Source organism: Trichogramma pretiosum, unplaced genomic scaffold (genome assembly GCF_000599845.2).
Source record: "Trichogramma pretiosum strain Unisexual culture from Peru unplaced genomic scaffold, Tpre_2.0 scaffold85, whole genome shotgun sequence".
Taxonomy (NCBI): Eukaryota; Metazoa; Arthropoda; class Insecta; order Hymenoptera; family Trichogrammatidae; genus Trichogramma; species Trichogramma pretiosum.
This window is the reverse complement of record NW_019640935.1, coordinates 340,049-362,699: the sequence shown is the minus strand read 5'-3', so window position 1 is coordinate 362,699 and position 22,651 is coordinate 340,049. Positions and strand designations below refer to the sequence as shown.

Here is a 22,651-nt window from a genome sequence, read left to right as displayed (position 1 = left end):
TATTTCTTTATCTATTTTACCGATTGCTTTAAAAAATTACTATTAGTTATTGAAAGTTATTTGAGACACCATTTGCAGCCTGTTGCTCACATCGTAATTTTTTATGAGCGCCTGTTTTCTTCTGTCCTGTAATATTAAAAGTAATTTATTGCATTCATCACGGTGGTTTGGCCTTGATACGTTTAGATAATTACAATGACGAAACTCTGCCTTCATTTTTAAAAATTATTTTGCTCTATAAGAGTACACTCATTTTTTTTTATTTCGGAAAAGTGTAGAAAATAAATTTACCTAATTGGAATGTTATGGGATGGACGTTTCATTTTTAAAATTGCTATTTAGAAAACCCATGAACCTTCTCAATAGTATCTTCTATAGAATAAAAACGAAACGCCATCAGGTTCGCATTTTTGATGATGCCGTAATATTATATTTTGTAAAAATTTTCTTTCTCAACTTATGAAGCAAGATCAAGATCAGTCGAGTAACGCCTTGTTCGAAAATTAAAAAAAATATCAAGTTTCAAATCCTGATATTGCTTTATATTTGAAGAAAATCTAGATTTTCCAGTCGGCTGGCTCGCATGCCTATCTGACAAAATCACACTAAATTCATGTTACTTTTTGTTGTTTTCGAGAATGAAGTTCAGGATTTAATGAAATTAGCTTTGCACCCTAGCGAGTCACAGTTTACTTAATTTTTCATTTTTTTTACTCATCCTTATTTTTAACTTTCTCTCTATCGTCTCTCTCTTTCTTTATCTATCTCTTTTTCTCTGCCTATCTCTCGTCATATAGAATCATAAACATTGATCGGTAATTACGTTGATTCTTGTGTAATTCGCCTACATCTTCTTGCATGCACGCAATATTCTACTTAGCTACCATCTTCAAGATAATATAGATCGCACGATTTATATACGACCTTTGTTTGATAGATTTAATTTATTATATCTTTTTCGCTACGTGACATTTTTTTCTTGTCATCAAAGTCGAAACTTTTTCGTCGCGTAAATATATCTCGTTTCACGGAACTTAGATATTTACGATTTAAACTGTAATAATCACGACCTAAAAATATTCCCCGAATATGTATTTTTAGCATTAATTACATTTAATGCGTAAAAAATGATGGTATATAAAAAATAAACTTACATGGGTGAGAGAACACTGCACATATTAAGTTGGAGCATATTCTAAATATGCCTATGTGGTGAAAAAAGGACTATAGCTTTCCGATTGTTCTCTCTTACTTTATCTGAACGTTCCTTTTTCCTTTCACTTGGCTACTAACTCGTCTTTTTTTGGATTTGTAACGTTCATTTTATTTTATTCTATCTCTCTCTTTCTCTCTCTCTCTCTCTTTCTCTTTCTCTCTCTCTCCTTTTCTTTCAGGGCCCTCGACTTACCTATTATTTCGAAGTCAAGATTCGGCCGATAAGCACCGATTTTGCAGCTCGGTTAAGCTTTGAGTGCTCAAGAGATCTTTTTTCTGTCTTCGTTGTATCTATTTCTACTTTTTTTAGAGTATGTCCATCCTTTTTCCGTAAAGTTCGCAGGAGAATGCGAAAAATACATTTGGTACTTTAGTTCAAATTAAGTACTTTCAAAACTTCTTTTTTTTTCGTTGCTCTTTTCGATCGTTTTCTCGACGCACTCTTTGAGGATTGTAGGCAACATATCTGTGGAAATTCGTCGTATCTTTTTGTTATTGAGTGGCCGACGCTATAACTAGATTTTAAACAATTGACGTACTGACGTTACTTTATATGGAAACGTTAATTTACACTATGCGATGAAAGATTCTGCAATAAACCCTGGGCAACATTTTGGCATGTAGTAGCATCATTGATTTCAGCTTACACATACATCCGTGAGAATTCCCTTAAAATATTGTGTGATTAGAACGAGCAAAAGAATTAGTAAATTAATCTCGCTAGATGCTGTCATTAACTGCAACAAGGAAGACTGAAACTTTTAATTCTTATTCAACGCGATGGACATTTATAAATTCATAAAATAACATAAGAAGCTTCGCCGAAATGTGTAAGACACGTTAAAAAAATATAAACGAAGAGGAGCTGATACTTGTCATTAATGCTAAAATTTTCAAAACAAAAAACACTGAATTTTTGCAGATGTGGGAATGATGATGATGCAGTCTGGTATGGTGAAGACTAGTAGTAATATCGTACAAAATACAAATGACGGTACGATTTTCTTTCGTACTCACTGCTTTCACGTGAATTTTTTTATTTTCTTTTCAAAAAATTCCAAAGATTTCAAGTTAAAAAAAGTTGTCGTGGCGCTGCTATTAAATTTGCCCAATTCGGCGTACACAATGATACAAGCACATTTGAATAGACCTTCCGAATATATCCTCGCATTATACGACACAGCAGGGAAGCAATAGTAGTTTTCCTTTCTGTGTCTACGTTCTAACGATTCCTACCTTACAAGAGCTTAATATCCTTTGAATGACATTCCACTCTCCAATTCCAACGCATATCCTTTTTCTCTCTTTTTCTTGGTAATGCCAATATAATATAAACACACCTAATGCTATCCGTTAATGATAAAAGCTTCAAAACATTGAAACTCTTGGCAATAATGAGAGCTTTTAGCTATTCACTTGAACGCAGCATTAACGTTGCTTAATAAAATAATTTATATTTATATATCGTGCCGATCGATGTTCTTATTCTTCTATATTTAATTATTTTGATGTTGTGTAACGTAAAAGACACTGGGTTTTAAATAATTTTTAAATGCTATCTGATTTTTCAAAAGGATTTTATATTACACAATATTTTAATGATCGATGTTTGTTTATAAAAAAATGTTTTACAAAGAGTTGCTGAATTAATATAAGAGCTCTTTTCAATGCACCTCATTTGGGCCAGCACGTTTACGTATGTTATTGTTCATCAATTAACATAATGATGTTGTCGTTAAATTTTGTTTGAAGATTTGCGCGAAAAAATTTCGCTGGTTGTATTATAATAATTCTTGTGATTGGCTGAATTTCTAGCCGGAAACGTGCTAACGCTTAAATTAAAAATTGCTTGATGGCAAAGCTTGTTGCAAAATAACTAATTAAAATAACATAAATAATTGAATACTAACGATGTACGTTTCCAACCATTGGAATACGTGTAAATAACAAAGAAAAAAGATGCAATGATCTAATTCGTTCCAACGTAAATAATCGTTACTGTGCGACACAATTAACAGTGTAATTCTGAAAGTCTAAAGCAATGAAAGCTAAAAGTGAGATATAAGCAGGAGCTTAAAACCTGGCTTACACGTACTCACTGCAAATCAAGAGCGATATTCGATGCAAGAGACGCAATCTATCGAAACTGTCACTGATGGATGAGAGTCACTATCCTTACTTACACAGGAGAGCCTATATTCGATGCCTAGCACACAGACTCATACACACACGTACAAACACTTATTTGCTGCCGAGCTTTTGGCGAATTTTGGAGGCTAACAAGCAGGCGGTGCGATCAGTATTCTCGATTGCGGTAAATTTTATAGGCATATTGACATTGTCGCAAGGCACGCTGTTAAAATGTAGTGCAAATCTCTCCGATATTGGTTGGTATCAATCGATAAACCCGTGAAATAGATGCCCAGGGTTTACCTAAACAAGCTTAAACTCGATTTTATGATATTTTATGATATGATATTTTAATAGATCGATAACTTTCTCTCTCGAAAGAAATCATTTTCTTCCATAGTCGCAAAAACAACATAATTATCTGAACAGAATATAAAAGTCATTGGCAAATCTTTTCGCGTTGATAATTCTACCAATTGTCTATTAAAACTTTTCCTTTCTATTTTAATGTACATGGTCATCGTCAATGACGTTATTCATATTTGATCGAACATTTCAATCATGTTTTATCTGTTGCATTGATTAAATGTTTACTAACGTGTTGGAAAAAAAATTCTTTCGTGACCCTATTCGTTGTTGGATAAAAAAAAATTAACTACTGTGACTAACAAATTATGGTTCTCTTCCTCCGCTCGGGCAGTGGCTACCTTCCGGAAAGGCGTTCGGGCTGTTCAAATGGTCGGAAGAGCAAGTACGTATCCTCTCGAGAGTAGAATTGTCTTAATAATACCCATAATCACATCATCTTTCAACACATGTGTTCATAAAAAAAAAGAATCAAAAATATCATTTATTATCTAAATTGGAAATCACGAGTTCTACTTGTACTGTGTCGAGAAAAAGTCTTGATATTTATTTGGCTCTATGTTTAGAAACATTTGTGTTTTTCAAACAATGTGACTTTTTCTTCACGCACAGTTCACTATAATTTTCACAGTTCCGTTTCAGACTTGTTCCTTTATTGAAAAGATAACTAAAATGAAATTAAAATTCTTATTTTGATGAAACGATTTTCATTGTTATAAAACAACTTTATCATACATTATAAAATGTATTTTCAGTCTGAAATGAGAATAATGTGAAATATTTAAAAAAATCAAAATAAGTCTTGTATGGGAACTACAAAATTCGACCACAAATATTCACATCCAAGTCCTTTTTCACGATTTATCAGCAGATTTATGTAAAATCGTTGTTTATGTGGGATCAATTAAACCAGTGAAATCAAAAAAACCAACTTGTATCCTTAGTAGTGGTCCCATTTTTAGTGTAAAAAATAACATTTCCTACTAAATGTGGTGTTTTCTCCAAATTTCTGCTAAACGGTTTATACATGAACATTATTTTGTATACCTATATATCAATGTCGTAAAAGGAATGCCAGTATGTTAAATTACATATTATATTTTAAAAGAGTTTTTTTCGGTGTTGTTGATGGTTTTACTGTTGGTTTAAAAATTATTTAAATAATTATAATGATAATTAATGCAGTTGACGGTTTTTTGCCAATGGATGTATACCGTTTTTTCATGCGAATGTAACAATGCATTGTGCATTGAAGAGCATCAGTGTTGATTTTTCTTTCCATTGATTTTCAATTTTTATTTATATACATTCATATTTAAACATGCGTTCAGAAGGAGAATACATTCTTTCAAGAAAGAATCCTTCACGTATTGTTTTTTGTCATTGTTAATTGCATCCAAAGTTACGTGTATGTATTTATCATAAGTTAGCAATACTTCATCGCATTAGCTAAACAGAGTTGGTAAATGAAACTTTTTTTTCAATGAAAAAGGAGTAAAGGACAGATGAGAATCCATCAGAGAGATGCTGCTCTCTTTACTGCATTAAAATTTAAAAACACTTAAATTACACGTTTAAATTTGTTGCATTCAAAAATCAAGATACACTAAAAAAACATCGCAAATTTACATATCGACGATATATATGTATACAATCGTAAATGAAATAATCTTTTACGCGACCGTTCCTCAGTATCCCTGTGATTTTCCTTTCACATTCTGCATTAAATCTCAACAGTAAATTTGCAAAATCCGTAAGAGGATACAAAGTAAAACATGTTTCAAATGTCAAAAATTCATGATTTGTATCCTCTTGAAAATCACTTGTGTCAGTTGAATCAATAAATACGTGTGTTATGATACTTATTGTAAAGTATATCACAGAAACAAAAAAAAAAAAAAAAACAAAGGAAAACTAAATCTTTCTATTGTGTTTGTCTCACGATTCTCTTTTCGCTCTATCTATCTCTATCTTCGTGCGTTCTTGAAACTTGCTCTACATACGCACACATCAGGTGACGACTTCTCTTACTCAAGTAAGTCTACAAAATCAAAAAAAGTAAATAAATAAAGGAAACAATTGTTTAAAGGTGAAATTTGTAAGATTTTTGCTTTCTTACATACGAATGTATCTGTACTGTATAGAACTGTATGATAATACCCTCAATTTAAAAAAAAGATTATTGAAATCCGACTGTGCCACGTTGGAGGCACTAATTAAATGCTTTTAAATAAAATCCTTACCGTGCTCAATATATATAATAATTGCTGATTCGAGCCTTATTTAATGTAATCGAACGAGATTTCAGTTTGTCGATTATCTCGGTGCCTTGCATATTTCGCATTACATGCCGTATTATAGATTACTTAGTATCATCAAAATTATTATCCACTGTAAAACGTCTCTCTATCCGTCTCTTTCGTATATGTATAAAAACATCGCTTCAGTATTGTCGTATCGTATATAATGTATACTTGGATCGGAAAGCTTTCGTTTGTGTATTTTCATGTACATGTAAACTTCTTATAGGCTGGATTTTTTCGTACATAAGGCGAACTATTATTTTTCGATTAATTTCTTTTTGTAATCTTATTTTCTCACTTTTTAAGTAAAGCTTTTTATTAAAAAAATACCTACGTTAAATTCATTACGCAGTGGCTTTGTCGTAGAGTTATACGTTTTTACTTTTTTATTTGATTTTTTTTATGATTTGATCGTTGATTTAGACTCACCGCTTTATTAATCACTTTCCAACGCCAAAAACTTTTTCGTATAATCGCTTCTTCTATTGGATATGTTTAGCTGAAATTCGTTTGAAAAAAAGCTTATTCACAATTTAAAAGATGATGGCAGATTTTGTTCGCACTTTTCAATTTGTAACTTACTCACAATTGCCGATGATCGTTGAACACGACAATAAATCATTAGTAAGCATTCGTATAATTAAAGTGTCAACGTGTATACACGATCGTTTGTGCAAAATGCTCACTATTTCTTCATTCTTTCAATTAGCCTATATAAATATATCAATGTCATTAACATCTTTTCACGTCTATTTGCACATAAGTATCCTTTATTGATAGTAAATATGCTCCCAATGTAAATTTACGTACGTAATTCGTGCATGAATTTTCAATTCACTGTACGATATGGATTCTATTAAAAATTCACCCATAGGTTTGTCATCACTTCACTATCGTTTTTATAAAAAAAAACATGCATACAGTAGGCTCATAATAACTATCTTATTGAATAAACACAATTTCATGATTTGAATGCGTAAATTAAACACTGCTTTTTGTGAAAATAATATAAAAAAACTTTTTTTCAGATTATATGGTGTATCATATGTAAAGCTTTTAATATTCATGCTGCACATTGCATGTTCGTAGGTGCATTTGACAGTAGAATAATAAACTTGCTTTTGCAGAACTCTTGCGTTAAAGTTTTCGAAAAAGTGTCTCACGAATCATAAAATTTTCAATAGATTAAATTGCAAAAGCTTGTTCAAACGAGAATGGATAAGTGCACACTTTTTCTCATTTATAGAGATTTATTCTTTCTAAATATTTGATGCATCTCACTATATAAGTGTACAAGCCAAAGTTTTTTTGTCAAATAAAAAAAATATTTCCATGAATTTAAAATAACTTGGCAAAAAAGTTTCACGCACGTACTCAATGACAATGATTTAAATTATGAATTTATTTATTGTTTACTCTAGTTGGCACGAAAGTAGTTCATAATCTAGGTCATAGGTAATTTAGTTTAGGGTAGCTAATATGTGTAGTAATTTGTTACAGACGACCACCATCCTCCCCCCACATTCACTCCGCCAGAACTGCCCAAGATGGTTCACGTGAGAGGTATAGTTTTCACACCTCAGTCAAACCATGCTACAGCCTCGCAATTTGCTCTTTATATCTCTCTACCTTTTTTGATCTAACGTATTTAAATACTAACGACGCTAAAAGACAAAAAAACTAAGTGCTGTTAATAACATGTAATCGTTCATAATTACTTTTTAATTTCCTTTCTTTACATAAATTGACTCACGGATAAATCAATAAATTTTTTTTTAATTTTTTGAACATTTAATAAAAAAATTAAAATAATTTTATGACGGTTTTAATCGATGTTTTTCAAATGATTTGAGAATAAATCTTTTTTCGGTCTAATAATTTTAATTCGTCAAAATTTTGTAACTTGAATTCTAAATTTATAATTCGGGTCGTATACTCAATTGTTTTCGTACGTCTAACCCTTTTAATGAAATCTTTTCAATATTTTTCTTTTCTGCACTTGTAGTAGATTTTTAGTTCTAGAATTATTTTAGTTACCTAATTTTAGTGAGATATAGAATTGTATAGTTATCGCTTTTTTAAAAATATATAATTTAAATTAACAATATATAGAGTCAGTTATAAGAAAATCTAAATTCAAAATCATTTCAGTTTTATGATTTTTAATTTTTCTCGAAACAGATAAGTTTTACCCCGATACTGTCGCATGCTCCATTTATGTAATGATAAATAAAAATACAGCTCCTTTAAAAAATTTAGAGTAAAATACTTGATGATTAGAGTATAATTTTCATCGGCATATAGAAAATTAAATGTAGTATTTTCATTTAGATCTTGACATTTAATTTCAAGCGGGTATATAAAAAAAAGAAAATGAATCTTTATCCGCTCTAGAGTGACCATCAACCAATAGTTGACTTAGAGTATATTTTTACTTTTCATTCATGGAAATTTAGTCACCACCACGCGTAGTTGACTTAATTAAAGCGAGTACGTGAGTTCGGAAATCAGGCTCTCACGCTTGGACCGATAACATTGCGAGTTCGTCTGTAAGCATGGGAGGCTGCAGGTCGATGGGTTCCATATGCTCCAAAAAAAGTACACAACACATAATATGAAGCATTGCGCAGTATGGGGGGGAGTTTTTCTGTCCATTTCCAGACGTATTTTATATACATAATTGTCAATGCCATGTTAAATAAAAATTTTTCAGATAATTTTTGATTATAGAATAACTGTGAATGTATTTGTGCATTTTATATATGTTTTTTATTACCTAATAATTTGCATAATTATACAATAAATGTCCTAATATATATTAAGTATTATTATCGTTTAACCACGAAAAAAAGGAAATAAATCGTAAGAAAAGATGCAGTGAAGATATTTTCTAATCCTTGTATTTTTGTGTGTGTGGTTCTCCTTAGGTGAAATAAGCCGTGACCGAGAAGACCCAAACGGTAAGTTTGCCATTGCGAGAGGAGAGCTACGCTCCACCGCGACACATGTAAAATGATTAATTCGACTAATTTTGGGCGCACTTTGCTTTCCAATTTACCAGCCGTGCGCAATCACCGGAATTCCGTGGGAATGACGACGATGAACTCGACGAAACAGGTCAATAAGGTGAAGCCGAACGTAAATAGGAACGGTAGCGATGGCTTGTCGAGCCCGAGCCAACCACCGCTCAATCAGCCTAGGTACAAAATACATTGTGTTTTTTCTTCTTCTTTTTCTTTTTGTAAATACATATGAATATCTATTTTTCCTACATACTACTATCAATCACTGAGATCATCCTTTTTCAAAGTGCTTTCATCATGTTTCTCTTCGATACTGTTATTGTATTTATATTTTCGTTTTTTTGGTCACCTTGAAAAATTCACGGATTGCATCTGTAAAAGCTGCACTATTGCGAAAAATTATACGAGATAACGTACACATTATATAATACACTGTTTTAATACGATTTTGGAAAAAAATATGATAAACTCTGTGGTGATTATCGAGCTCTGTGGTGAAATTAGATTTTTTGAAAAAAATTCACGTACACCGAGTTATTTAAATGTTTGCAAGTTCACATATTCCATCTAATTAGCTGCACCCAATTCCGTCACGCATTTACCAAATATAATACTGAAAAATTCACTTGGTTCGCAAAGAATTTTTTTTCACTTTCTTTCGTTTCATTGAGGAAACTCAATTAGAGATAATTGAAAAAGATAATGTATGAGCATGTAGGCGCGTCGTTTATTTTGATGAAGTGAATTCATATCCTTACATCACCTATGGAGGGTTTTCATAAACTCTTCACATTCAAGTCATGCAGGATGAGTATTACATAATTATTAATTTTTCATCTCATTCAAATTTAAAATGAAAATAAAACCCACTGATAATATCAAGTAATAATACATTTTGCAAATTTGTTATAACGTTCGTTAGATTTTGCACGTATTTACATTCAAAGTACATTTTTAGAAAACACAAACATTTCAAAATATATTATCGTGATAAACTTTGTATTGTTTAATATTTCAATCACTTGAGTACATTACGTAGGTTTTTATAACATTAATTGCACAGCCATACAAAATAAATCAAAATTTTGTAGGGTTGTATTATAGTTGCATGTTAAAGTTCAATAATTCAAGAAGTAGTCTGAAACTTACATTCGATTCATCATAAAAATCATGAATTATATTGCTCATTCAATTTTTATAGTCAATCAGAATGACGGATAAATTTAAAAAAATTATTACACATAGTTTAGAAACTTGATTTTTTGAAAATAGTTGAAGCTGCTACCAACGTGCGTTTTACCTTCTAATTTTCCAGATCACAACAAGAGGAGTCCGCATACGCCGGCTACCATCTCGCCTACGAAGTGAAAAAACTCATGTACGCTTTGTACTGCCAATTATCGGCACAGTTAATTTACTTATTTGTTTGTTCATTTTTTCGTTTTTGTTTACTTGCCCTAATATTCTTTGATATTATGAAATTTTAGTTGTGTAAGAGAATTTGCATGACTCGTAGTTGCAAAACAATATGCACACCTATCTTTGTATATATAAATCACATTTTCTACAGCGCCCTTACTTCTATGCACTCTACAAAATTAAGTTGGCTCGAGATAAATTAGACCTTCCGAGGTCACGTGGAAGTTTAATGCTTAATTAGCAAGTAGTTCAAGAAATATTGTCTATATAATATAAACTAGACCAATAAAGTTTAAATAAGCTCTGTAATTAAGACTTCATAATCAAAGATTCGTGAAAAACTATTCCATATTATTGAAGTTGTAAGTAACTTTTTTCAGGTTAATGGTTTTCTAGCCTAGTTAAATATCTAATTAATAAAGTAGAATTGAGCCTTTAAAAATTTATTTTGGCTTTTGGAAGATCAGTTATAGTACTTGGGCATGCAGAAAAATATTATATTTTAGATACTTGATATAATTAATGATATATAAATATGCTGACCATATAAATATTGAAAATAATCATACATCAACATTGATTCAACACGCACTGTACATGTGTTTTAATTTTCTGATGTCTTTTATGTAATAAATATTTTTGTCAAATTATTTAAATATTTGCTTTAAATGGAAGTCTGTATGCTTGTGTGAAATAGTAAGCAAGAGCGAAAAAACAACAATACTAATTCGTAGTCGGTGGAAAGGTGCTTAATTAAGAAATGTCATACGTTGAAGTTGAGCAATTTTCCACCGTAAAAACAATCAACACAAAGAAAATACCAAGCGGACATGTAAGAAAATGTTTCTGTTGTCGGGCCTTTGCTTCGCGATGACCCTTTGCGCACGACGAAAAATGCAGGCCGACGAACCGAGCGACCGGCGGCTCGAACGTCAACAACAACGGCGGCTTGCAGATCGGCATCGCGGACGACCAAGCCAAGGACTTTGACTTCGAGAAGACAGAGATGAAGTACGACTCGACGGGCATGTTCCACTGGAGCCCGGCCCGCAGCCTCGAGGACTGCATACTCGACCGCAATCAGGCGGCCATGACCGTGCTCAACGGCCACGTGGTCGTCTGCCTGTTCGCCGATCCGGACTCGCCGCTCATCGGTCTGAGGAATCTGGTGATGCCGCTCCGGGCTTCCAATTTCCATTACCACGAGCTTAAACACGTTGTGATAGTTGGCTCGGTCGATTACATAAGGCGCGAGTGGAAGATGCTCCAGAATCTGCCTAAGATTTCCGTCTTGAACGTGAGTATACACCGACGACGATGCACTCGATTCGCTAATTAGCAATTACGCCGCTAGATTCCATCGGCAGTGGCTAAGGGGGATCGGATCCTCTTATCGGATTATGCAATTTAATCGCGAAATTCGCTCGAACTCCCGGCTCCAGTCCGTACATTAAGGCATATGATTTGTTGCGATCCGCAGGGTTCGCCGCTGAGTAGAGCTGATCTACGGGCCGTTAATGTGAATTTGTGCGACATGTGCTGTATCCTGTCGGCTAAAGTGCCTAGCAACGATGACCCGACCCTCGCCGACAAGGAGGCCATCCTAGCGTCCCTGAACATCAAGGCGATGACGTTCGACGACACGATCGGCGTCCTGAGTCAAGGTAAGCTCGCTCGACTTTTCTTCGCCGCAGCTCGACGCGTTCCGATTGACTGACATTTTTCATCGACATTTGCAGTTGGAAGTCCGATCGTTCTACAAAGGAGGGGATCCGTTTACGGGGCCAACGTTCCAATGATCACTGGTACGAATCGTATACCAATGTCACTGCAGTTCCGAATCATCTTTTGAATGTCATCTTATTTTTTTCTTCTCCAGAACTCGTAAACGACAGCAACGTTCAGTTCCTCGACCAAGACGACGACGACGACCCGGACACGGAGCTTTATCTCACTCAACCGTTCGCTTGCGGTACCGCTTTCGCTGTTAGCGTCTTGGACTCTCTCATGTCGACGGTACGTATTTCATTTCTCGTTCATCTTCGTAGTTCTTTACAGTTCGTTTCTCATATTGAGATCAAATTTCGTTGTGTCTTGCAGACGTACTTCAATCAGAACGCGCTGACGCTCATCAGGTCGCTGATCACGGGTGGTGCGACGCCCGAACTCGAGTTGATCCTGGCCGAAGGCGCCGGTTTGAGGGGTGGTTATAGGTATGGCATCGTTCTTCCAAATCAACACCGCTCATTGTCTTACAGTTTATAATTTGTCTTTTTCTTCTTACTTGGCAGTACCGCGGACAGTTTGGCCAATCGGGATCGGTGTAGAGTGGGTCAGATATCGCTTTATGACGGGCCACTGGCCCAGTATGGCGAAGGAGGCAAGTACGGCGATCTCTTTGTCGCGGCTTTAAAGTCGTACGGAATGCTGTGCATTGGTCTTTACAGGTACAGGTATCGGACTTTCTTTCCTTCGATGGTATTTATTGGATTTGTGAATTGAACGAAAAAGCAAAAATATATATATGAGCGATGAAAAATAATGCATTTTACCGCTCACATGGGCCCAGCGGCTGTCTGTCTCTCTTATATACATGTTTATATATCTATACATCTATTACTACTACTATTATTATTATTATTATTACCATTATTATTACAACTATCTTTAATTTTCTTATATACATTATGCATACTGTGCTGAACGTTTTATTATTACTTACATTATTCGCTCTATGTTGTTATTCAATCCGCCTTTTTACGCAATATAAAACGACCGATGCGAATCCTCTTCAAGGGTCATTCTCGCACGTCGATGTCGAGCGTCAAAGACTATGATTTTTTCCATTTTTGATGCACTCTTAAGATATAATTTGCTCTTTTGCGTTCACTGCATCGGAAAAGTTTTATTTTCAAATAAAAAAGTCGATCAAAGAATTTCTGCAATAATGAGTAACGTTTTTACGCGCAGTAAGTTTCTCCATCCAAAAAATATCATTTAAAAAAATAATTTTTTGTCTGTCTCTATGTCTCTCTCTTTTCTAACTCTATTTTAACTCACGTTTTGATCTCACTCTTCTCATTGTTTGTCTCTTTGTTATCACGTCTTTAATTTTAGTTTTTAGCTTGAAGCAGCAGCATAAATTTTAATTTCTCACGAACGTTTAGTTCTTTATATTAGTTTAGCTTTATGTGTTGTGACTTACCGATAAACAAAAAATTTTTTAGTTAACGGCTTTGGCTCATGAAATATAGGAGGGTTTGCTCTCTGCGCAAGGCGTTGGGAATTCAAAATCTCTTCGTAGATGAACTATCGACTGCTGATTTTCTATTCCCAATGCTTGCAGTACTGAAGAGAGAATTCCTCATGTGCATATGTATATAGGTAATATGTGTGCGTTCGGGTGGCATTTAAAATTCACTAGATTGCCAACCTCTATTCGATATCCTGCGTACACATGTGCTAAAAAAATACGATCGGATCTAATTCGGCTTTTTGAAATGACTATGCGCAAAAATCATATCAACGTTGTCAAAATAGCACTGGAAATCCGAAAAATGAAAGAAAAAGTGCGATTCGTGTGCAGTGAAACGAATTAGTGTGATTTTTTCGGATTTTTGGAAGCATACATGGCTTCTTGAATAATTAGCGCAGGATTATCGAAAAAATGTTTGAATTCGGTCCGTACGTATATGACCTAGATAGATACATATGTATTTGTGTCTATGTGTGTGTTACTAGCTGGTCCAATAGAATCAAATAATAATAGCTTATTCAAATACTTTTAGATTTCGTGACACCAGCTCTTCGTGCGACGCATCTTCGAAGCGCTACGTTATCACGAATCCTCCCGACGACTTTACACTGCTACCGACAGATCAGGCAAGTTATATTCCGCGCATAGATTCGAGCGAATCGTTCATCTCAAGACCGTACTCGTGCTAATTTTCCATCGCTTTGCAGGTTTTCGTCCTGATGCAATTCGATCCGGGCCTCGAGTACAGGCCGAGTCGAGGCGCGCGAGGCAAGGACGACGCTTCCTGACTGTTGCTGTGTAGCGCCCTCACCGATGGACCATATTCCTACATATAAGCTCGACTTGGATGATCTTCAAATCAAAAGTTAGATTTTGAGCTGGATCGAAGAAGCAACGAGCTGCAGGAATAATGTTTGCCGATTTTTTCGAAGAATCGAGCGTGCTCACGCACGCGCTACTGCATCATACAAAATCGCCTTTCGCCCATCCCCTTCGATCATCGTGATTTCTCAGTGTATATAAATATAAAGAAAAAAAGCAAAAAAAAAGTCATAAGATGAGTCGAATGCAAAACGGCTCAACCTGTAATTATCGTCATCTTCATGAAGAAAGTAACGTCGACTCGACGCAACTAGAGGCATGGAACTCGTCCTCATGAATTCACTTTCATCGTCATCGGAAATGAGAAAACAAGGAAAAGAAGAAAAAATAGACCCCCTAGCCACGCGACCCTCTCCCCTTTGTTGCTCGCCGATGTTCACGTTTGTCAAGTAGTATATAGCTGATATAAACAATGGCCTTTCTCTCGCACACACGATTCACGCCTATTGGGCAGTACTCAGTACTATACGCGCGAAATTGGCTCTGCATCGAGAGACGGCCACAGTCGCCAAGCCATGTAGCGAATGTGTATATTACTAAGCATTTCCTTAAAACTCGTGTTATTTGCTATTTATAGATGTACGAAGCGCACGAGCAGAAATGTCGTTCATACAAACAGCGGCCCGTGTATTTTTCTTATATCTATTAATAGTTGTCATACGATTTCCCGATACCTGCGGTTAGATAAATCGAGGCCTAATACACAAACAAACACACGTACACACAAATCAGTATGGATTGAAAATGTCTGAGGAGATATTCTCGTTATAGTTTTCTTTTTATTTTCTGCTTTCAATACCGTTCAAGACGTAGCGATTTTCGAGAGATATTAAAGTTATGGGATACCAAAGCGTTACTTTCGATAGTTCAATGAAACATGAAAAACACGATAATTGTGTATTTTTATTTGTAATATAATATATAGTTTGCAATAACAAAATAATTAAAGGAAACGACGGCGACACGCAAATAAAGGCGGCCGTTCCGCGGCGATGATGATGATGAACAATGACGACGATAATTATCGCTGATAAAAATTCACAATAACGAAAGAAGAGGATAAGTGAGAGTTAAGTTAGGCGCGTGCGGCACGACGTATCACGGTAAACGAGGGCTGCTACACGTACACACTTACACGTTTAAATACATTTATAAATAATATATATTTATTGAAATAAATATATATATACAGCTATGCTGTTGAGGCATTAATACTTGAGCTACTTTTTCAACAATCCTGCAACACCAGTCAAAAATAACATATTAATAATTGGCTTGAAAATTAATTCGAAGCTAGTACCGTAAATCTGATTTTGCTTCTAGTTGGAAATTCTCCGACAGCGAGAATCGCTTCTTTCTCGAAGATATAAGAAAAAAAGTTACTTTAGTGATGCCTTGTCAGCATGAATATGTAAAAAAATTACATATAGATTAAACTTATTGTAATATTGAGCTCGACTTATATGTAAATTTTCCATCTTCGTCGCGAAAATAATCACAATTTTTCATTTCAATTCAATAAGGCTCGACTTTCTCACCATACATTGACACAAAATCGAGTGTAGGGGATGAATCACAGGTTTTTATGTATTTCTAAGTACGGGATAAGACAGATGACGTGGTTTATGTCCAGTGTCAGTTCTTTTTTTATTATTTTTGAAAAAATTTCAGAACTTTTGACGACGTTTCAAAGGACAATTTCGAAAAACAGAGAGTGAAAGGAAGAGAATTAATAGTAGAGAGTAAAGGTAGATGCGAGAGTTTCAATATCTTAGATCGGTAATTAAATTTTGATGAAATCTGGAATAATATACAAAATAACGTAGAAAGAGACATTTTTTGAATTATTATCGTGTTTAAATAGGTTTGATATACTGCGCGCAAATAAAGATTCCGTAGCTTTAGTAAAAATAACGATTCGAGAATTTAAAATTTCTCACGTATTATATTGATAAAATATATTTACGTACAACACTTACATGTACAATGTATAGTGTCGATAATGTTTTCTTTTCAATAATAAAATATAATCGAAGACTTACTTGTGAAAAGTATAATAATAATATATATACGTGTATATATATATTTTACGAATATACGTACTTTATTGACTTTGAAAAATACTTGTATGATAATTATTATTCATAATACACATTTTTATATGGCGGTATCTATTGTACGTCGTTATTTGGTCTGCGGCACGCATAAAACCTCTTGTCGGCGCCAAAATGTTCTGAAATTTATTCGAAGCATGGATATTACCTCGAGTATATAATTTAAAATAAAAACTACAAATGAAATGATTTCTTATAAAAGAGACTGGGTAATTGTGACGATCTTATAAATAAACTCGAATTCGAGAAATTTAGATACATTTTTCGTTAATTTCATTATTTTTCGAATATGTAGTTTTCGTACCCCTTGCGTTGAAGGACGCGACGTAAAAATGTTGCGTAACGTATGGATATCGGTCGAAGGCACAAGGCCATCACGCACTCAAAAAAATATTTTTTCGCGCTGTATATATAATATGTTTTACTCATTCACACGTACACTTGAAGACTAATTCAAAGACAAGAACAAGAAGAGAAACTAATTACATTGATATACGTAATTACTATTACCAAGTTAATGAGATTCATGAACCGATGAAAAATTGTAACTTTTATCTGTATAATCATGAAAATAAACTTGTGTCTTTTCAGTTTGTGGGTGTCAATGAAAATTTCAATCAAGCACTTTGTACAGAATTCTAATATACATATTATAAATACGAAAAAAAAATTATTATTATACGTAAAAATAAATGAATAAATAAATTTATGAATATACAAGTATATATAATAAAAGGGTAAAAAATGTGCGGTAATTGTAAATGATAAGGCGATATATACCCTTTTCCACACAATTTTACGTAAGAAAAGATGATAATGAAATTTATTGTATAAGTGTAAATGCGTGGCATATATTGATTACATATAAATATAATTATAAAAAATGAAAAATACATACTTGTGTACATGCACGGACAGACACACGTATACATACGCATGCACATCGTCGTGTATATGTAAATGATGAAAAAAAATTATGCATGTGTGGACATAGACACTCTCTTTTATATATTTTTGTGAAACTCACGCGCGTGTGTGTATATATTATACATATAATAATGATAATAATAGTTATAATAATAATAAAGTTATATGGACGTTTATTTGAAGAAGAAATGATATATTCAAGTGGTGATTCATTGCCAATGTATCGAATAAAATCTTTGAAATTATTAATTACAATTGAAGGATAAAACTTGTAAAAAATGTCGCATGAATGCGGATTATTCCTTAATGTAGTCATAATGCAAACTTCGAAGAAAATTATTAAACATGAAAATCAATAAAGTCTTAATTTACTCAAAAATAGCACGTTAATGTGTAGTAACATCTTGGCAGTGGTTTACGCTTAATCTTGAATTGGCTAACTTGCGTTGAAATTAGATTTCACTCGGTGTTTATTTGTGAATTGAAATGACATCAATGTAAACGATTTTATGCAATTTTGATGCTGTACTGACTAACTAACTTCACTAATTTAATATCAACAAGATTTGGATTTGGAGAAGTAAAGTGTTAAGATTGTTCAAAGACTTTTTCATTATTTTATATTTTTTTTAATAATATCAAGCTCTTGCAAGTAAACGATGTTTGTTATTCAAAGCGACAACTGCAGCTGGAGGGGGAGTGGACGTAACATTTGCATTGATAATTAATTTCAACTCTTCTATTTTAAAATTGCTATAAATTTTTTTAAGATAAACCTTACTTAGAATACGTTGTTCCATTTCCCCTTTTGAAAGTTATAAAAAATAAAAAATAAAATTGACTTTTAAAAAAGCTCAAGAATTAAAAAAAGAATACTTTAGTCGCAGATAGTAATCGCCGTACTTAAATAAAAAAAATATAATAAAAAAAATGTATAAAAATTGAGTCAAAAACAAAAAAGTGCTGCCGTTGTTGTTATTGTCGTTGTTGTTGTTGTTGCAATTCGTACGTGCATTGTTCACTGCCCCCACAATTCGTGTTATGTAACCTAATGTAACGAATGTTGTAACTCCGCATTCAAACTTAAATAGTCGCCATTTAAACCGAAAGGGCTTATTGATCGTAGCGAGAGGGGATCGAGGAGGTAAACAGTTACGACGAAGATGAATTATTCAGTCGTTGACTAGACGGCAAAAAAAAATATTGATATTCGCCGAGCAGCCATCGGGGAACTTAAGACTGCTGACTCTAATTGTTACGAGGAAAACCAGTTTTTTATATTTTTTTCGGTAATAATAGTTCATTTTACAATGTACGCACATTGAGTCTCCGATTTTTTGATGCTTGAGCAAGAAAAGTAATAATTAAAAAAAATTGAATAAACGTTTAACCGACCTCGATCACTCTGACAGATTGAAAACTGAAAAAAAAATTTACCAATTCATCCATTAGATTCGTAGTTGAGAAGCTGCTCATTCGATTATCAAAACCTTTAAGCATAAAGATGATTAAAAAAGAAGAAAGCAATTCTATTTTGTCGCACTGTTTCGAACGATGATCCCGTTCATGAGCTTACATCATTTTTTATAGCGTAAAAGAGAAAATTAAAAAAAAACTGTACAAAGATAAACCAAGCTAATCGAGTTGTTAAAAGAAAGAACTTTTTCAAACATTTAATTTTTCTTATCTTGTGAATATATATAAACACACGTATATATCTCATACATATGAATAAACACTAAACCTTTGGTCATATCATACGAATATCATATTGTATAAGAGGATAATTTCAGAGGTAGATGTTAAGCGCCATTGAAAATCCTTTTGTCTATCATTTTATTAGGAAAGGGATCATCGACGCTCGAATAGTGCGATAATCGATATTATTCTCGAACTATCTTCGATAATTAATAATCATGCACCAGTTTCAAACGTTCACCCTCTTATTCCATTACTACTTTTTCGAGCACGCTACGTAATACTAATAAAATAAAAATATTATGACCTCATATTAATATGAATATCCATTAATCGTGGAGCGCATTTTCATGTATATGGATCGTTTGTAATAACGTAAAATGAACAAAAACGAAAAAAACATAAACCGATCAACAAACGAATTTAAATATTTAATTTTGCAAAAAAAGAAGCAAACAACGTACAAAAATACAAATAAAAATGCGCTGTACAACGTTGTGTGTTCAAGCATGAATTATATTTAAATAATTAAACCAAAGTTATCCAAATTGAGTGATAATTTGGCTTTATAAAAAAAAGCAAACAGCCATCGTTTGTACAAGAAGACAAGAAAAAAGACTTTTGATTTACTGACCACGCAACAGTCACGTGAATGCAATACAACTTAAAAAATATATATTATAAAAAAAAGGTAAATTTGAAATTGGAATCGCTCTCTGCCAATTCGTACGAGGTATAAAACTTATATTTGAATTAAATAATGAAATGAAAATTGTATGTATCGGTGAAAATGCGGTAGTAAGAAAAAAAAACTAAAATAATAACACGCTACAAACACGCTGCTTATGCTGTGAGGCAAAAGTTCGTATTATAATGTGCGAGATGAATTTAAAAAAAAATTCAAACCCATAAAACTAGGCACGCAGCGCGTAAGCCACTAATTAAACAAAAAATTGCCTCATTGAAAAACTCATCTATAATGCTTTTTTATCTGTACATTTACAATTTGTGTACCAATGAGGGAACGTTGTTTGATCATGTTGTTGATGTTATTGTTAAAGAATGAGATTCAATATTGTACATAACTATATTCATTATAATTGATGATTTAAATAATTATATACATAAAGAAAAGTGAAAATTGAATTATAAAAGTTCGTTGCGTTGATTCATTGATCTTTGCCCTCCGAGCGTCGTCCGTAAAGCTCGTCGTAAAGCTCGAGCAAGGCGTCGCACATGCGCTCCCTGTAGAGGGGCGACTCCTCGAACTGCACCGTGACCAGGGGCGTCCGATCGACGTAGAGCACGCGCTCCAGCTGCTGCGGCTCGTCGACGAAGTACTTGCTGACCGTCGCGGCCTCCAGTAGCATGATCGGGATATTCAAGGCCCCGTGCATTTTGCACATCAGCCCGAGCTCCTCGACCGAGTCGTCGAGCTCGGAGCGCGGGAAAATGTCGTCGGCCTCGAGGGAGCACTCGGCCAGGCTGGAGCTCAGACTCCCGTAGTAGACGTCCAATAAATCGGCCAGACGCTCCTGGCGAAGCGCCCGACTGGTGGAAAATTGCAGGAAGCACAGGATGTCGTGAGCTGGTGGGTTGTACCTGCCGAAATAGCAAGACAACTAGTCCATTACCGTTTGTCCTCATTTTTATTTATTTATTAAAGCTTAATATCTATACCTGGCCAGCTGGAAGTCAATGAGGCAACATGCCGTGGGCTTGCCAGCGTCGTCGTATTTGTACAATATGTTGTTGGCCCAGAGATCTCCGTGGCAGAGGACGTTTTTGAACCTCCTCGACGGCAGCAAGTTCTTGGCGTGGTTCCTCGAGAGGGTCTCGATGCTGCCTTTGAGGATGCGTTTCTGCTCCTCGTTAAAATCTTCCATCAGGTCTACGAGCGCAAGCAAGCCCTTGACGGCGGCATCGAACATGCTCGTCGATCGCTTCTAAAATCGAAACAATCCCAGCTGAGCAAGCGCGGAAACGATCGCCGGAGAAATGATCAAACTTGTATCGCTTACCCCTTTGAGAGGCCAGAGGGTCTCGTGCATGCAGTGAGCGAAGTCGTCGTGCAGGCTCCTCTTCTCCAGCGTCTCGTAGATCAAGCTCTTGGCGTGAAAACGGCCGAGGGTCCGCATCAGCACGACGCAGTGCTCGTAGTCGAAGGGTGCGAATTTGTTGGTCATGCGGAAGCCGCTGTAGGCCATGTCCTCGAGCACGATTATCTCGTCCTCGAGGCCGAGAAAGCACTGGGGAACGTAGGCATGCTTTGACTGCTGCTGCTGCTGCTGCTGCTGCTGCTTAGTCTCACTGACATTGGGCATGATCTCAGGAAAGACGGTCGTATAGAGGTCCACTTCCTTTTTAAAGCTACCCATTTCCTGCATGAAGTCGTGCTGGGGGCTGCTCTCGCAGGGTGGCACTTTCGTGAAGAACGTCAAGCTCTGCGTGTCTTGCGGGCAACCGACGGTGGCTCTGTAATAAAATTACTTTCCAAAGTCCGTGCAACGAAAAAATACCTTTCCATCGCGTACCTCAAGGTGAAGTATTGGCCCATGTAACCATTGACTGCCGACAAAGGTATGACTTCGTAACTTATTAGATCGTAATGGTCCATTGACTCCTGACTGAGCTTTTTACGGATTATTTTAAAGCACTCGTCATCTTTGATGACTTTTTTCTCTGATAAACTTTTCATTTTGCCGAATAAATGTTCAAAATAAATTACAAAACGATACGGTTACTGTGAGCTCGCAGGATCAAATGAAACTCGAATTTAAGTTCAAGGTCTCTTTATATAGTGACCGATCAGGACTCGAGTAGTTCAATTGACAGCGTAAATTGATCTAAAACGACGATTTTTCAACTATGATTAAAGCTAATAATAGATACACATTTTTCAATTCTAGACTTGGGAAATTGCCATTTAAAGTGTTCGTATTGATATTTATGGGGCAGCGTATTGAAAAAATTACCTCGCGATTTAATTCAAACAAATTTTCTTATCGGAATGTGGTGATGTAAAGGTTTACCAATAACTCGTAGTCATCAGAGCATAAAAGAACATGAAAAAATTTCCCATTGGAAATTAATACGCTCATATTATCAAACTCAAACACGCGACATTAAACTATGGTCCAGTTCATGGACTTGACTAGTTGTTGAGCTCGTCTGTCACAGATAATTTTTTTTCTTTTCCATAGAATCGTCTACAATAAAATGAACGAGGAAAGTCAATTTAAGTAGGCTGATTATAGTTAAATACAATCGTCTTTGCGTTGGATAATTGACACGCGTTAAGCCTATGCTCAAGTGGTC

At 34.7% G+C, this 22,651-nt stretch overlaps 2 protein-coding genes across 3 annotated transcripts in view; one reads left to right on the top strand and one right to left on the bottom strand.

The window, feature by feature from the left end:
- Positions 1-16,672, top strand: part of LOC106659298 (calcium-activated potassium channel slowpoke) — a 58,757-nt gene extending 42,085 nt beyond the window's left edge. The window contains exons 14-27 of one of the 2 annotated variants that reach the window (XM_023457818.1): positions 4,046-4,096; positions 5,726-5,746; positions 7,515-7,577; positions 8,942-8,974; positions 9,076-9,214; positions 10,353-10,415; positions 11,357-11,753; positions 11,937-12,120; positions 12,196-12,261; positions 12,336-12,472; positions 12,557-12,669; positions 12,748-12,909; positions 14,245-14,338; positions 14,420-16,672. In XM_023457818.1, the coding sequence (XP_023313586.1) occupies positions 4,046-4,096; positions 5,726-5,746; positions 7,515-7,577; positions 8,942-8,974; positions 9,076-9,214; positions 10,353-10,415; positions 11,357-11,753; positions 11,937-12,120; positions 12,196-12,261; positions 12,336-12,472; positions 12,557-12,669; positions 12,748-12,909; positions 14,245-14,338; positions 14,420-14,500 (1,604 nt within the window). In that variant the 3' untranslated portion in view covers positions 14,501-16,672. The remainder of the gene's footprint in view (positions 1-4,045; positions 4,097-5,725; positions 5,747-7,514; positions 7,578-8,941; positions 8,975-9,075; positions 9,215-10,352; positions 10,416-11,356; positions 11,754-11,936; positions 12,121-12,195; positions 12,262-12,335; positions 12,473-12,556; positions 12,670-12,747; positions 12,910-14,244; positions 14,339-14,419) is intronic. The other variant, XM_023457819.1, reaches the window with a different exon arrangement.
- Positions 16,673-20,401: 3,729 nt separating this feature from the next.
- Positions 20,402-22,580, bottom strand: LOC106659311. Its single transcript, XM_014381778.2, has 4 exons — positions 21,868-22,580; positions 21,355-21,808; positions 21,014-21,279; positions 20,402-20,935 (listed from the first exon to the last, which is right to left on the bottom strand). The coding sequence occupies exons 1-4, from the start codon at positions 22,029-22,031 to the stop codon at positions 20,503-20,505; spliced, it is 1,317 nt and encodes a 438-aa protein (XP_014237264.1). The 5' UTR covers positions 22,032-22,580; the 3' UTR covers positions 20,402-20,502.
- Between the last annotated feature and the right edge of the window lie 71 nt (positions 22,581-22,651).